The 14644-nt window shown below is 43.1% G+C and overlaps 1 protein-coding gene across 1 annotated transcript in view; it reads left to right on the plus strand.

The window, feature by feature from the left end:
- LOC147009514 (uncharacterized) overlaps positions 1-13366 on the plus strand; it is a 55444-nt gene extending 42078 nt beyond the window's left edge. The window contains exon 8 of the mRNA XM_085861269.1: positions 8938-13366. Coding sequence (XP_085717395.1) covers positions 8938-10472 — 1535 coding nt within the window. The 3' untranslated portion in view covers positions 10473-13366. The remainder of the gene's footprint in view (positions 1-8937) is intronic.
- Positions 13367-14644: the final 1278 nt, after the last annotated feature.

Here is a 14644-nt window from a genome sequence, read left to right on the forward strand (position 1 = left end):
CAGACTTACCCCTGGCACGTAAAAGCCCCTTAAACAATCTTACTTATTGACAAAACACAAGACAAGCACGCTGCAATCATCCAGGCAGAGCAGAAAGGAAGAAGAAGCAATCATCTGGGAAGAGCAGAAAGGAAAAGGATGAAGAAGAAGAAGAAGATATTGGCAATGTGAGGCCTCTTTCTTACCCTGCGCAAACAGGCGGGCTTGCGTGGATCCCGTAATGGAGGGAAGGGAAGGAAGGTGGTGTGTGACGTGTAGGGAGAGATTTATCATATATAGCACAAGCTTAAAGGAAATGGTGTGAGGTGCAAAACAGTGCCTCATCCACTTGGTGATGGAGGTCAAGCGTGATAGCTCTTTTAGAGTCGTTGAAGCTCTTTGTGTGTCTCAAGTAGACAAATTAGGGGTTCTTGGAGAAAGAAAGAAAAGATTGTGTAAGTCAGTATGGTGCTACTGCTGTGTGCCGAGGACCCTGTGGCGTCATTTGCGCTCGGACCTCGAACCGAGCTTGTCTTGCCCCAGTGCAGCCTGTCTCAGGCCAGCTCAACTCATCTCAGGCCAGTGCATATCGTGCCCGGCCAGCACAGCTCAGCTTGGGCCAGTGCAGATTGTCTCACGGACAAGCTGGCAACTTCACTCCACGAACAGGCGGGCAGCTTCACTCCACAATACCCCAGTGCACAAGAACAGCAGCCCTAAGCAGCTTCATTGCTTGGCCTTTTATTCCTCCTTGGATTGGGTGGGGGTGTCCTCATCGGAGCAGAGTTCACATGAGCACACTCTGACCGTGAGGCAGAGCTCCAGGGGGCAAAGGTTACCTACCACCTGATCTCTGACCACATGCGGGGCGTTCTCATTGGCTCATGCTTCCCAACTCTCAATGGAATCAATGGCAGTAGCATTGTGGTGGAGAGTTCTCAAACAATCGATTGTGGTGTAGCGACGTTCTTTCCAGCGGTGGTATTGACTTTTAATGTGTGTGTGTGCTGTGTGGTGCTCGTGGGTTGAAGGGTGAAGGCTTTTAGGGAAGCATGGGGAATGGAGGTTCAGGAGAGAAAGGATGAGGAATTGGGATGGAGGGATAGATGGAGTCCCCTGTTCCGACAAAGAAGAACATCTTCCCAGTCCCCTGTTACGAAGAGATGGGACCTGACTAAGCACACATATTTATGAAATATCTAATTCAGGGTTTCTTCCATGGTGCATGCAACTTTCCGGAGTCCTTTTCCATAACCGCAACAATATTGTTGAAAATCGTTTAAATAGTTTTGTGCTTCATTGGAATTGATTTTGTAAATGAGATGTAGTTCTGATCTGTTGAAGGAATGGCTGTTATATACAGTAGAATCTGGATAATATGTGTGAATATAAGCGCATACGAAAAATAAGTGCACACGGACCTCCCTATTTTATTTATCCATCAAAAATAAGTGCACATAAAATGTCATAGTAAGGCTTTGAAAACTGAAAATATTATCAACTCAAACATTACAGTGTTTCGTGGTGTATTTGCAAATTAAACTTTAAGCCCAAATTTCTCACACGTCTGGTACTGGTACTTACAAGAGTTGTACATTCAACACAACATTGTTCATGAAGAGTCGTAAAAGGGTGTTTTATGACCCTTTATAAAAGGGTCGTAAAACAACGTTTTTCACCACGATCAAAATGAACACGCCTGTGAAGCGTTGATCATACACCCATGAAATAAAAATTGAGATTATCGCATTTTACAACTTTTGTAAGAACCAATAACAGACGTGTAAAAAATTCGGACTTAACACGAGTGAAGATGAGGAAATAATTGTTCAGAGTGAGAAAGCTTCGAAGAAGATAGGGAGCAAAAGACAGGCCTTTTACCTGGACATGAAAAACAAACTTGTTGCGGAGTTTAAACAGGTACATGCTCGAGGACTGAAAGTGTATTTAGTATTTTGTTTCCGAGGTACAGACAATTAAAATTGCAATGATGTAAAAACTGGCATCTATGCAGCCAATCTGAAGAACATTTACCATTATAAGTGCTTGTCATGGATATTTGAATGAGTATAAGTGCATACGGAAAATATGCGCATGTCAGGCTTTTTAAATATAAGTACATATGGGGAATAAGCAAAATCTGCTCCACTAAATCTAAAAATAGGTGCATATGCTTATTATCCAGATTCTACTGTATCCAAACGTCTGAGAGTTCACTTATGAAAAGGTGCGTGTCATAGTGAGCGTTGTTGTGAAGAAATACTGGAACTAGAATGGAACTTGGTTGAGCGCATACCTCCGCAAAGCTGATTAGTTTACATTTTCAATCCCACTGATAGGCCGGATCTGGATTCGGACCTGAACTAAAGTTTAATCGGCTTGTTCTTGGCACTAACTAACTCATCCACCAAATTTCGTGTGAATCCGTCCATAACTTTTTTGAGATATCGTACTATACTGTTGGACCCCGCAGTTCGCGGGGTTCATTCCTGGAAAATGCCGCGAAAAGCGAATCCGCGAATAGTGGGGCCTTGCTTCAATGGAAAAAGGGGGATAGATTCCCGGCAGTTCGTGATTCATGAGGGAAAATCAAAAATCCTGTGAAAAACTGCGAAAAACCGCAAATATGCCTGCAGAAAATATGCAAAAACGCATCGAAAAAATACCCGCGAATACACGAAGCACAAGGCTGCAAATGTTGAGGCGGGTCATATTTTATTAACCGCGAATAAGTGGGGTCCGCGAATCGCGAATCCGTGAATAGCAGGGTCCGACAGTTTCTCGTTTTAGACCTGTCACTCAATGTTGAAGAATCACTTGATTCTCTGATCGGATTCAGATCTTCACCAAAATCTAATCAATCTTTCCTTGTTACATCCCCAAGCTGCCCACCAAGTTTCATGCGAATCCGTCCCCAACTTTTTGAGATATCCTGCCACATGTCGTTTTTTTGCTCGATCTCTCAATGGTGAAAAATCACTCAAAACAATTCTCGGATACAGATTCGGATTTGGATCTTCACCAAAATCTAATCATTTCCTCCTTGTCACATACACAAGCTCTCCACCAAATTTTGTGTGAATCCGTCCACAACTTTTTAAGATTTATTTTCGCAAACAAACAAACAGACAGACAGGAGTGAAAACACAACCTCCATTCACCTTCGGTGGATGAGGAAACAAACAAATAAACAGACAGACAGGAGTGAAAACATAACCTCTGCCCACCTTTGGTAGACGGAGGTAATGAAAGAAGAACATTTATAATTGAGATTACAACTTTGATGAGTAGGACCTTTGTATTTACCCGTAATATGACAATGGTCTCAAACTTTTGTCAAGGTGATTTTATCTTGGCAAATATGACAAATGTTGCATTTCTCAAAATCCTTTTCCTCAAGTCGAGATAACTTTAAGAGTTTATTCGTGTTCTATGTTACTTCTGTTAATCAAATAAAGTCCGCTTCCAACCGCTTTACAAACTCTTGAGAGGTATCTTCTCTTCCAGAAAGTTCTAATTTATTAAATTGGTCTGCAACAGATGATTTTGTATAATAACAAAATTCATAAGGAATGTGGTTTTGATAGGCTTTAGTGTAGGGATGTTTAGGATTTGATGAAGCCGTGTCTATCTTTTGTAGGATGCTTTCAAAGTCTGTGTATATTGTTGCGAATTCGCGCCCGCCAGTGTGCGAACGACCACGTAACTCAAATCGCGGCACATCGCCCACCGGACGGACAATTCAGTCGTGACCATCTCGGAACAACGCCGGGAGCTTGTCACGGGTGGGGGTTTAACCCCACCACAATCGTGCCAATTGCCCACCCGCGCAGGATAGGGTTGCTCGCCAAATTCGATCGACCTAAGTACCTGCGCGAGTGGTTGACCGGGCGATCGTACCATGCCACAGGCCGACTCCGGACACGAACCGCTTAAGCGGTCCGTTCCGTGCTACAGTGATAACCGAGCGGTGTTATCGTCGGCCTTGACGGTTCCGATTAATTACCGGGATGTTGCACCCACTACGAACCCCTTACGTGATGCAAGATGGAGATTCAAATGGAGAAAAGACGAAGCGAAACGGGCACAGTTCAACAAGCAAGCATTTTATTCCGCGGCACACGGAAAGCACGTATATACAGCCATACAGAATCGAAATGCACATAAAGCAAATGAAATACAACCGACTAACGCGTACACACGGCAACACTTATACAGTTCTACTTCACAGACGGCGCCAACACACATTTACACGAAATCAAAAGAAAGAAGCCACCCTCACAGACAAGGAGGCAGACAGGCCCGTAGGCCAAATGTGCGCGGGGCCTGGAGGAGCGGCCAGGTCCGCGAGACCCGGGAGGTGTTACCCGCGTCCTCGTGACGTGTTGGCGGGCAAACCGCAAAGTGTCCACGCCGCTGTGCCCCGACTCCGGGCCCCTGGCGTGCTTGTTGGCACCACGTTTGTGGTGGGGTGGGAACGGGCCCGCTTTTGCACTATCTCAGCGTGGGGGGAAAGGGGAAATTGTTGATGCCCTGGGGGAGGGGAGTGGCTGGCTGGCTTGGGTCCCGCGATGAGACGAGAGATCCCCCACATCGCAACCTCATCGCCGACCGCCGTCCTCCTTGGCTCGGACCCGAGCTCCCTTGTTCCGACCCGCCGCCTGCAGATCCACCGCGCGCACTCCCCTCAACTTCACCAACACGACGCTCCTTGTCTCCAAAAGCAACTCCTCCTCGACGACACTCTCCCCAACCCGGTAATTCTCGCGCCTTTATAGCCGGAAGGAGAAGCCGATATGCAAATTCCCGGGTCAGGACGCGATTGGAGGTGGGGCCACACCGCCCCCCCCCCCGGTCAGCCATTGGTCAGGCAAAAATGGGCGTGAACCTCCCCTGATCCTAAAATTTGCATAGACGGAATTCGCTTACACGCGCCTGGAGGCGGGGCCAAGCCGCCTCGCGCTTGCTCATTGGACGGAGGAGAAGTGGGCGTGAAGCATTCCTGATCCGAATTTTCCCCTCGGAAAGGCCGCCATTCGCGCTCGCGGCTTGGTGCGTTCGTCACCAATCGCCGAACGGGCCCGAGACAGCCCGATGTTCAGTGTTCACAGGTAGTGCAGGAATGGCCGTAGAAGCGATGATGTGGGATGAAGTTGTGAAGGTAAAGGCGAAGGTGGTGGTGTGGCGTTGTTGTAGTGTGGTTGGCGCTGTGGTGGGGATGGCGTGGTTGTTGAGATGCTGTTTGTTTGAAATAAAAGATAGAGAAAGAAAAACGACGAACTCAAAGCGTCGCAGCCTGGATGAATCACATAAATTCCCTCTATACAACGGGTTTGGGCTAACTACACATGTATCTATGGAGATATCTCACCTGAGGGCCCTTTATGGTGTAATGCGAATTTCCACAGCCGTAACACTATCACAAATGGATGTTTTATTGTTTCATTTAGATCTGAGTTCTGTTTTCGAACCCACTTTTGGCATTTCAATTACCGTTGCTTGATCTCGAGGAAGTATGTTGAATGTTGTTTTTGTTTTTCCTTTGTGTGAAAGAAGTTGAGACACCGCTTACAAGGATATTTCTTTCCATTCCTTTTTGATGTTTGAGATGATACGAATCTTGAGACATTTATGACATCAGCATAATGTGAATTTCCTTTCATAATGTGATGTGGATTTCATCAGCATAATGTGATGTGCATCTTTTTCACCTTCCCCGTTGTGATCATTGAAGGATTTTCTCTGGTTGATTGTGGAATCCTATTTAACTTCAGGCAGAGTTTAACATATATCCGATTTGGTGATAAAATCCTGCATAAAACCCATTGACACTGATAATCGATGTCCACACAAGTCCTTCCTTGTGAAACAATTTATTATTCTAATTACACACCATACACTTCTCACCCTCGTACAATGAACTTAAGAATCCCCATTGATTGCAATATTATTTGGTTCTATTTCATTTATTCTTACTTTAGTTAACAGTTAGACCAACCCGATTCAATTCACTTCCACATTACATCAGAGAGTTTTATTCTAACTTGGTACTTGGTCAGTTCCAAGGAGTACAAGCCACTGAGATTCTAATACTTCCTCAGGTACTTGCACTGAAACAATTTTACATTTCAAAGCATTTTATACTTTCATGGGAGAGTGGTGGGGGCTATCAACCCAGACTGCAGACCTGTCCTTTTAGGCGAGAAGCCACTACGTACATTTCGAGGCAAAGGTTCGCTGTTATCAGCTCAGGTCACACCGCTCCAGACCAAGACATTTATCAACATTTAGGGCAAAAGTCTCTTGGCCAGAAAGGACAGCCAATTCAACTTATAGCATAAAAGTTACATTTCTAAAACTCCATTTGTTACAATTTAGAATACATTAATATAAATTTTTCCCCCACAACTTTTTAAAGTAGAGAAGGTCGAGGTGAATTTTATCATCTATAAATTTACTCGAAACCCTTAAAACTTCAACTTTGTTTTCACATTTCCAAGCTGGCTTCCAAAGCCAGTTTCTGACTGGGCATCCTCCATTGTGCAAAGTCCTTCATTGGCACACCTGAGCTCCTGACCGCATACAAAGCTTTCATCCGCAGTCTGATGGAGTACTGCTCTCCCCTCCGGGCTGGTGCTCCCGCCTCTCACCTTTCTCGGCTTCACGCTGTGGAAACCAAGGCATTTAGGACCATTGGTATCTCCTGCGATGAGGCCGAGTCTTTGGGTCTTTCACTCTCTCACTGCAGACAGGTCGGTGGTCTTTTTGTCTTTGACTGTCTCGTCTCTGGCCTCGCCCCCCCCCCCTTGCACTGTTTGTGATGTCCGGCCCACCTCCAATATTTCTGCAGGGTACTCAAGGTCCACCAGCAATCCCCTTCTGGTCAAACTACCAAAATCAGGAATCACTGCTCACCTTCACTCTTTCTTTCCTCTTTTTTTCCCCCACCTTTGGAACATACTCCCACACTCTCTTCAATCCCACTCTTCTCTCCAGGTCTTCAAAATAGCAGTTCACCACCACCTCTTTTCTTTCTCCATCCAAAACCACAATCTTTTCTACCCCCACCAATCCACCCCAAACCCACCACCTTCAAATTCCCTACTTTCCTTCCTGAAAGTCCCTGTCGTGTAAGGACCTAAAACTCCCTGTGGTGTCCATCTTGTTTACCCAGTGTATGCCACCCCATCCCTCTCCCTTCCACAGATCTCGTAATGTTTGTGTTCCCCACTGTTGTGTCCATCCTTCTACCGCCCTTCTTGTCTCCTGCTCCCCTTGTTGTACATTCTGTGTGTTAGCACTCATACGAGCCTTGACATTGTATACAAAAAAAAAGAATGTGTTAGTCCATATGTGTTAATGGACTTATTTTATTCATTTCTTCAAATTTTGGAATATCCTTTAATGATGTAGGAAAAGTCATTTCATAAACTTTTAATGTATTTCATAATCTTATAATTCGATACTCTTTCGGGTTTATTTTTTATTTTTTATGTGAGGGGTACACGTGAGCAAGAACAGACCGGAGAAAACATATATTATCTTTATTGGGTCGCCGAAATAGGTGACCCTTATTGTCAGTAATTCTGTCTGTTTGTTTGGATGTTTGTTCGTTTGTCATCAGCATAATTGGTAGTAAATGTGGGCGGATTTTGACTAAACTCGGTGGTAGGTACATCTTATGACCTAGTGCTTTGGAAATTGTGATGGTTGCTAGGGACGCTTTGGTTCCCGAGCAACAACGGAAAGACATTCAAAATCGGTACCGTTCACGTGAAATCAATTCCGAAAGCCATTATCCCACGTAGGGTTATGAAATTTGGCACGAATGATCTACAGGTGATGCTCTATCAAATATATTCCGGTTTTTGTGATATATGGAATACTTTACCCGCAGCGCCCCCTATAATTAGGGTATGCGCGAAAATTGGCGAAAATTGAAGGCCCCTTGCGACCAGATGAGTGCATCGATACGAATGAAACTTTGCAGGTTCATGGTACTCAATGAATACTACAACTTTGCCTCAGGACATATTGACCGATTTCGCTTAGGTCAGGGGTCAAAGGTCAATTGGTGCAAAAATTGATAATATGCAAGAGCTGGAGGTGCCTTCGTGCCAAATGCTACTCCTTCTAGGGTTATGGTCGGATGGTCATGAAAATTCACACTAATCGTCTGGAATACATTGTGCACAAACGATCGAGCCGGATTTTCGATTTAGGTCTTTGTTCATCCACAGCACCCCCTCGAACTTTGGGGATTTCCGATTTCAAACCGCATTTTCGGTACTTTTCATTCAAATGGATTCCGAGTAGTTATCAGTAGATGGAACTGGATGAGATTTGATATGCATAATCTTAAGGTGATTCCCTATCCACTATATGACATCCATTTTGCTCTATATCTTATAGTTTCCATGCTCGGCGACCCATCACCGTCTACCGGCTTGTTTTGAATATTAACGACTGCCTTTTATTAAAGTTATATTTCTCTTGGCAAATCTATATTATGAAGAAACATTAAGGGGGTTTGATTAGCAAAGCATTCCTCAAGAAGACGAAGAGAATTTCATTTTCAAGAACGTCAGCAATTTGAAATGGAGAACTGCAATGTTGTGATATGAATACACATTAAATACTGAATAACTAAATGGTGACACAATCCACATGAAAAGGAAACATTATGAAAAAATTGATTGGTATAACTATAAAACTGGTTGGTATAACTCGAAATTAACACGGTGGAATGGCTTCATTACCTGCAATGCAGGTGTTAACTTCAGGTGTGAACCCTTCATCAGAGTAAGCCTTTTTGATTGAAGACTGCCCAGAATAATTGAATAACATCTGATAATGTAGCTTGTGTTTGCTCAAATCTAATTTGTATGAATAGTCGTCAATTATGCTATATTTTTCAAGATAGCGTGATTTTACGACGTTTGTGACTTGTCTTTACAGAGAAACAAATGAAACCAGTTTCTTGTTCCAACTGTTCACAGTTGTTTGACCTGGAAGTTTTCAATCCGCACAAGACTCGGACTATTTGTCAAGAAGCTGACAAATTTAGCATCGTGTCTTGCAACCGCAGTTGTAAAAGTTGTACAGAGATCCTCAAGAATACCGAAGGAAGTGAGAGACCACACAAGTGTCCTGTATGTGACGAATCATTTCCCACATTATCATCTTTAAATCTTCATCAAAATATACATGCAGGTGAGAAGCCCTACAAGTGTTATTTGTGTCCTAAAGCCTTTGCTCAATTGAAAAGGTTTAATGAACATCAAAGAATGCATGCAGGTGAGAAGCCATACAAGTGTTCTGTGTGCAAGAAGGCTTTCCCTGTTATCTCGGAGTTACAAAAACATGAAAGAATCCATTCGGCTGAGAAGCCCTACAAGTGTTCTCTTTGCGGCAAGACATTTGCTCGCTCATCAAATTTATCAGTTCATCAAAGAATACACACGGGAGAGAAGCCGTACAAGTGTTCTGTATGTCATAAAGCCTTTAGTCAATTAACAAATTTAAACAGTCATCAAAGAACACACACAGGAGTGAAGTCATACAAGTGCTCTGTGTGTCATAAGGCCTTTAGTCAATTGGAACACGTACACCATCACAAAAAAATACACCTGGGAGAGAAGACCTACAAGTGTTCTGTGTGTCATAAGTCATTTGCTTACAGAACAACCTTAATAAAGCATCATAAAATACACACAGGAGAGAAGCCCTTCAAGTGTTCTGTGTGTCTTAAGGCATTTGCTGACAGAACAACATTAAGAAAGCATCAAAAAACACACACAGGAGAGAAACCCTTCAAGTGTTCTGTGTGTCTTAAGTCATTTGCTGAAAAAGCAACTTTAAGAAAGCATCATAAGACACACACAGGAGAAAAGCCCTACATGTGTACTGTGTGTCTCAAGTCATTTGCAGAAAGAGCAACATTGAAAAGGCATCATAAAACACACACGGGAGAGAAGCCCTACAAGTGTCCTGTGTGTTTTAAAGGTTTTGTTCGATTACTCTCCTTAAAGATTCATCAAAGGAATCATACAGGAGAACAACCGTACAAGTGTTCTGTGTGCGACAAATCATTTACTGTGTTATCATCTTTAAAACTACATCAAAAAATTCACAGTGGAGAAAAGCCGCACAAGTGTTCTGTGTGCAACAAATCATTTACTGTGTTATCATCTTTAAATCTACATCAAAAAATACACAGTGGAGAAAAGCCACACAAGTGTTCTGTTTGTAACAAGGAATTTGCATTGGCTTCATCGTTCAGAAGGCACCAAATAATTCACACAGGTGAGAAGCCCTACAAATGTTCCGTTTGTAGCAAGGAATTTGTTTATTCAACACATTTGTATCGGCATCACAGAATACACACAGGCGAGAAGCCATACCGGTGTTCTTTGTGTACCAAGGATTTTGCAACTTCCTCGTCAATGAAAAGACATGAAAGAAGTCACACAGGTGAGAAGAAAAGGGCATAAGATAAAGAAGTGCCAACATGTGGGAGCAGCTATTCTGAAAAGATTGCCATTATAAACATGACGTTGAAAGAACAAACTAAATGAAACCAACAATAACCCAACAGAAAAACATTAACAGAGGAAGAAACAAAATTATGAGAAGAACAAGTTGAAGAGGCAATAAAAGAAGTGTGGTCACCAAGAGATGGAGAACTTGCACCAATGCCACAATGCACAAAAACGACATACAATTTGGATGAAAGTCTCACAATACAAACTTTCAAAGACAGGGAACACCCAACAGTCTGCGATCCAACTGCATCGCAGATGGAGGGACAGGAGGTGAATGCAACCCCATAAGAGGAACTGGAGAGCAAAATGTAATGAGAACCTTGATACAACAACAAAAATGAAGTATGAGGACTGGAATTCATACCATGACTCAACAACGGAAGCTCAACACTAAGGTCAGACAGTATAACAGGAGAAAGAGCAATCAGAGATTGCTGACCCTCACTAGGACTTGTTTTGTGTGGCAAATAAATGGAAGGAGGCACTCATTGAAAGGTCATTGATTGCAAATGAAAGTTCTAAATTATCTAGTTGTAAAGGTCTGAAAGGTTGTGAAGGTCAAATGGTCTGAAGATTGAAAAGTCTAAAGGGTTTTGAAAGGTCAAAGGGATCTAAAGGGTGTAATTTAAGGTCTAAAGGAGCCTTAAAACGTCTAAAAAGGGTCGAAAGCATATAAGGGAGTCGAAGGGGTCTTTGGGTTCTAAAGGGTCGAACAGGATCTAAAGAGTGTAACAGGGTCAAAAGGGTGACATTGTCTGAAAATGTCTTAGATTTCAAAAGGGTGTTAGGGGTCTTAACTGGTCTTAGGGTTCAAATGGTTTTAGAGCTCTTTGGGGTCTTAAAAGTGTCTTAAGGGTTTTGAAGGATCTTAGTGGACAAAGGGGTCTTAGAGTTATAGAGGATCTAAGGGATCTTAAGGTGATAAAGGGTCTCAGGGTTCTAAAGGGTATTTGTGGGTCTAAATGGTCTTTGGGTTATCAAAGGTCTTGGGGGTTTTTGGGGTCGAAGGAAATTTCAGGGTCTCATGTAATTAATACACCTACTCACTTTATGTGCGGACAGACAGACAAATGGATCCAAATGCAATACCCTCTCCTTTGGCAAGGGTAATGATGCAGACCCACCCCTGAAGAGAGAACAGGTCTAGCGGGATAACCCAGACAGAATGACACACTTTATATACAGATAGAAGGAGATTAAAGTAAGAATGGCAGATTATATTGAAATGGAATACAAGGAAGAATAGCAGAATGGAGAATAGGAGGGAAACTAGAATGATGAGCAGAGTAGGCAGAAGAAGAGTTGGACAACAAAATAGAGGAGATGAGATTGATACGACTCTATCGATTAGAAAGCAACAACTGGACAAAAGTACGAGGAAGTAGAATCAACTGAGCACTCAGAAAAATGAAACCAAAATCATCCCACTTGAAAGAAATCGATTTTGTGTATTTCGCTGCAACCTTTTTTAGTTAATCCAACAAATCACACCGCAATACAATAGACCAGGCCCCACCAAGAGAATTCAAACACCACCATGTAAACAGACTTGTGAGAGATAACAACAGAGAAAGGGAAGTGGATAAATATCACAATTCAAGAATAAACCGAAACCCAACACTAAAGAAGAGAATCTGAAGAATAAAACACAAATATGAATTCTCCTGGACCCCCTGCACCCCAAGTCACCTGCGGTGCTCCTCTATTTTTCGCCCTTCATGTCCATGGAGAAACTCGCCTCATGTTGCGCCCGCAGTGCACCTCGCCTCGTCCTGAGCCCATCTCTACTCGTTTCGCTCCCACGATATAACTTGTCTTGCTGTGCTCACAGCGCCCCCACACACGCCCATGGCATCTGTCGCCTCTAACCCGTGGCCACATCGACCATCGCCTGCTGCGCTCCTTGCATCACACCGTGTCACACTCTTGACCTAAGCCCTTCTCGCCTCGCTCCGCACATGTGGCACTCCTCTCCTCAGGCTCCATGATGCCCATCCTCTCACGCCTGAGGTGTTCCCTCACTCCCACACTTCGCTTAATCTCACATCTGCAACGCGTTTCGCCTCATTAGGTGCTCGCGCGTGTCACACCCACGGCACACTTTGCCTCATCTCACTCACATGGGGCGTCTCGCCTTGCCGCACCTTTTCTCGTGCCAGCGGCGCCTCACCTGTGTCCGTGGCGCCCCTTGCCTCACCCGTGTCCATGGCACCCCTCACCTCACCCGCGTCCACAGTGCCCCTCGCCTCACCCGCGGCGCCCCTCGGCTTGCCTGTGCCAGCGGTGCTCCTCCCCTCGTTTCACTCTATTTTTCTCCTTTCGCGCCCATGGCGTGCATTGCCTTGTCTCACACTGGTGGTGCCCCTCAACCCACCTTCCCTCATGCCAGCAGCGCGCCTCGCGACTCGCCTCATGCAAATGGTGCCCTTAGCCTTTTGCCATGCCAAAAGCGTGTTTCACAGTGCATGTATTCTTCAATTGTCATCTACAATAAGATGTGGACTTCTAAACTATTTCATATCAAGATGTGAACTATGTTGAAGATTTCCAGTTTGAATGTGGTTGTGGAGAGTAATGCAGAGGTTAGTGATGTTCAGATACGTCTTCCACACAACAAATGACGACATTATCATTTCTTTCCTTTCTGACACCACATCAGTCCATCCATTTTGTAGCCCATTCAAAGAATAATGTTTTTTTTTTTTCCTCCTTCATCGTAAAACCAGTCCCATTTGTTTTACCCATTGACATCTGAACTGTAATAATTATCATTGTTGTTGGTTTCATTGTTTTGTGTGTGCCTGCTGCATTTAATAACTGTCAAATTAAAGTTTTATCTCTCACTTTCCCTTTTTCTTTTGTTTTTTAAGCAGTGAAGCTGCTTCAATATCTGGTGAAGTTCTTCCATCCGTTCATCAAAAATGAATAAGAAGAACTTTTCTAACCCACCGTGTTTAATTCTAATGAATTCTAATGGGTTCTAAAAGTTAATTCTAGAGGGTTCTAAATGGTAATTACCCTGTGCTCACGAAGCGAAAGGCAGGGTTAAGCGATGGGTGGCGTACGTTTGTATGGCGTACGTCGTGTCTGCATTTTGTTGAAGGCGTACATTGAAAACCGTTCAGCGGAGGAAATTGAAACTTTACCGCATGTTACAAAACCATGTGATATCGCGGTCACTCTTTTGAGGTCAACATTGGCCAAAGATCAAAATAGGCCAGTTTTCTAAAATTGTCAATTTTCATCTGATTGACTTGAAATTTGAAAAGAATTTGCACATCAGGTCACTGAATTCAACCACCAACAATTTTTGAGGACAACCAAGGCCAAATTTCTAAAATTGTAAATTTTCATCGGATTGACTTGAAATTTGAACAAGATTTCCATAGCTCTTTGAATTCAACCACCAATTAATTATATTTGAGGTCAGCATAGGCCAAAAGGTCAAAACAGGCCAAATTGCTGAAATTCTCAAATTTCATCTGATTAACTCGAAATTTGAACAAAATTTGCATGTTCGATCACTAAATTCGACCACCAACTATTTTTGAGGTCAAGATAGGCCAAAAGGTCATCGGCCGAAATTTCTAAAATTGTCAATTTTCATCCGACTGACTTGAAATTTGAACAGAATTTTCATATCAACTCACTTAATTCAACCACCTTTTTTTGAGGTCAACATAGGCCAAATGTCTAAAATTGTCAATTGTTATCTGATTGACTTGAAATTTGAACAGGATTTTCATGAAAATGACCATCATGTGCCACATGGTCTGGCAGCCATATTGGATCTCAGGGAAAATCTTTGAAGGAAAAACTGCTTCACTGATCCATGCAAAATTTAACAGATTGATCAACTCGCCTTGGGAAATATGGTTTGATAAAGATGACATCAACGATGACGTGGTCTGGCAGCCATATTGGATCAAAGAATAAAAATTCTTTAAAAACAAGAGTTGGCTCACACCAAGTCCTTTTCAAGACTGTGCAAGGTATGTATTCTATGAATATCAACTCTTTCTAATGGGTTATTCTACAGGGTAGCCATAAAGTCTGGAAACATGGGCGAATATACATTATACTGTAAATGGTTTATTGACATTGCATTGCAATACATGATA

This window comes from Eptatretus burgeri, chromosome 17 (assembly GCF_056783735.1).
Source record: "Eptatretus burgeri isolate ZD-2024b chromosome 17, Ebu_testis_v1, whole genome shotgun sequence".
Lineage (NCBI taxonomy): Eukaryota > Metazoa > Chordata > Myxini > Myxiniformes > Myxinidae > Eptatretus > Eptatretus burgeri.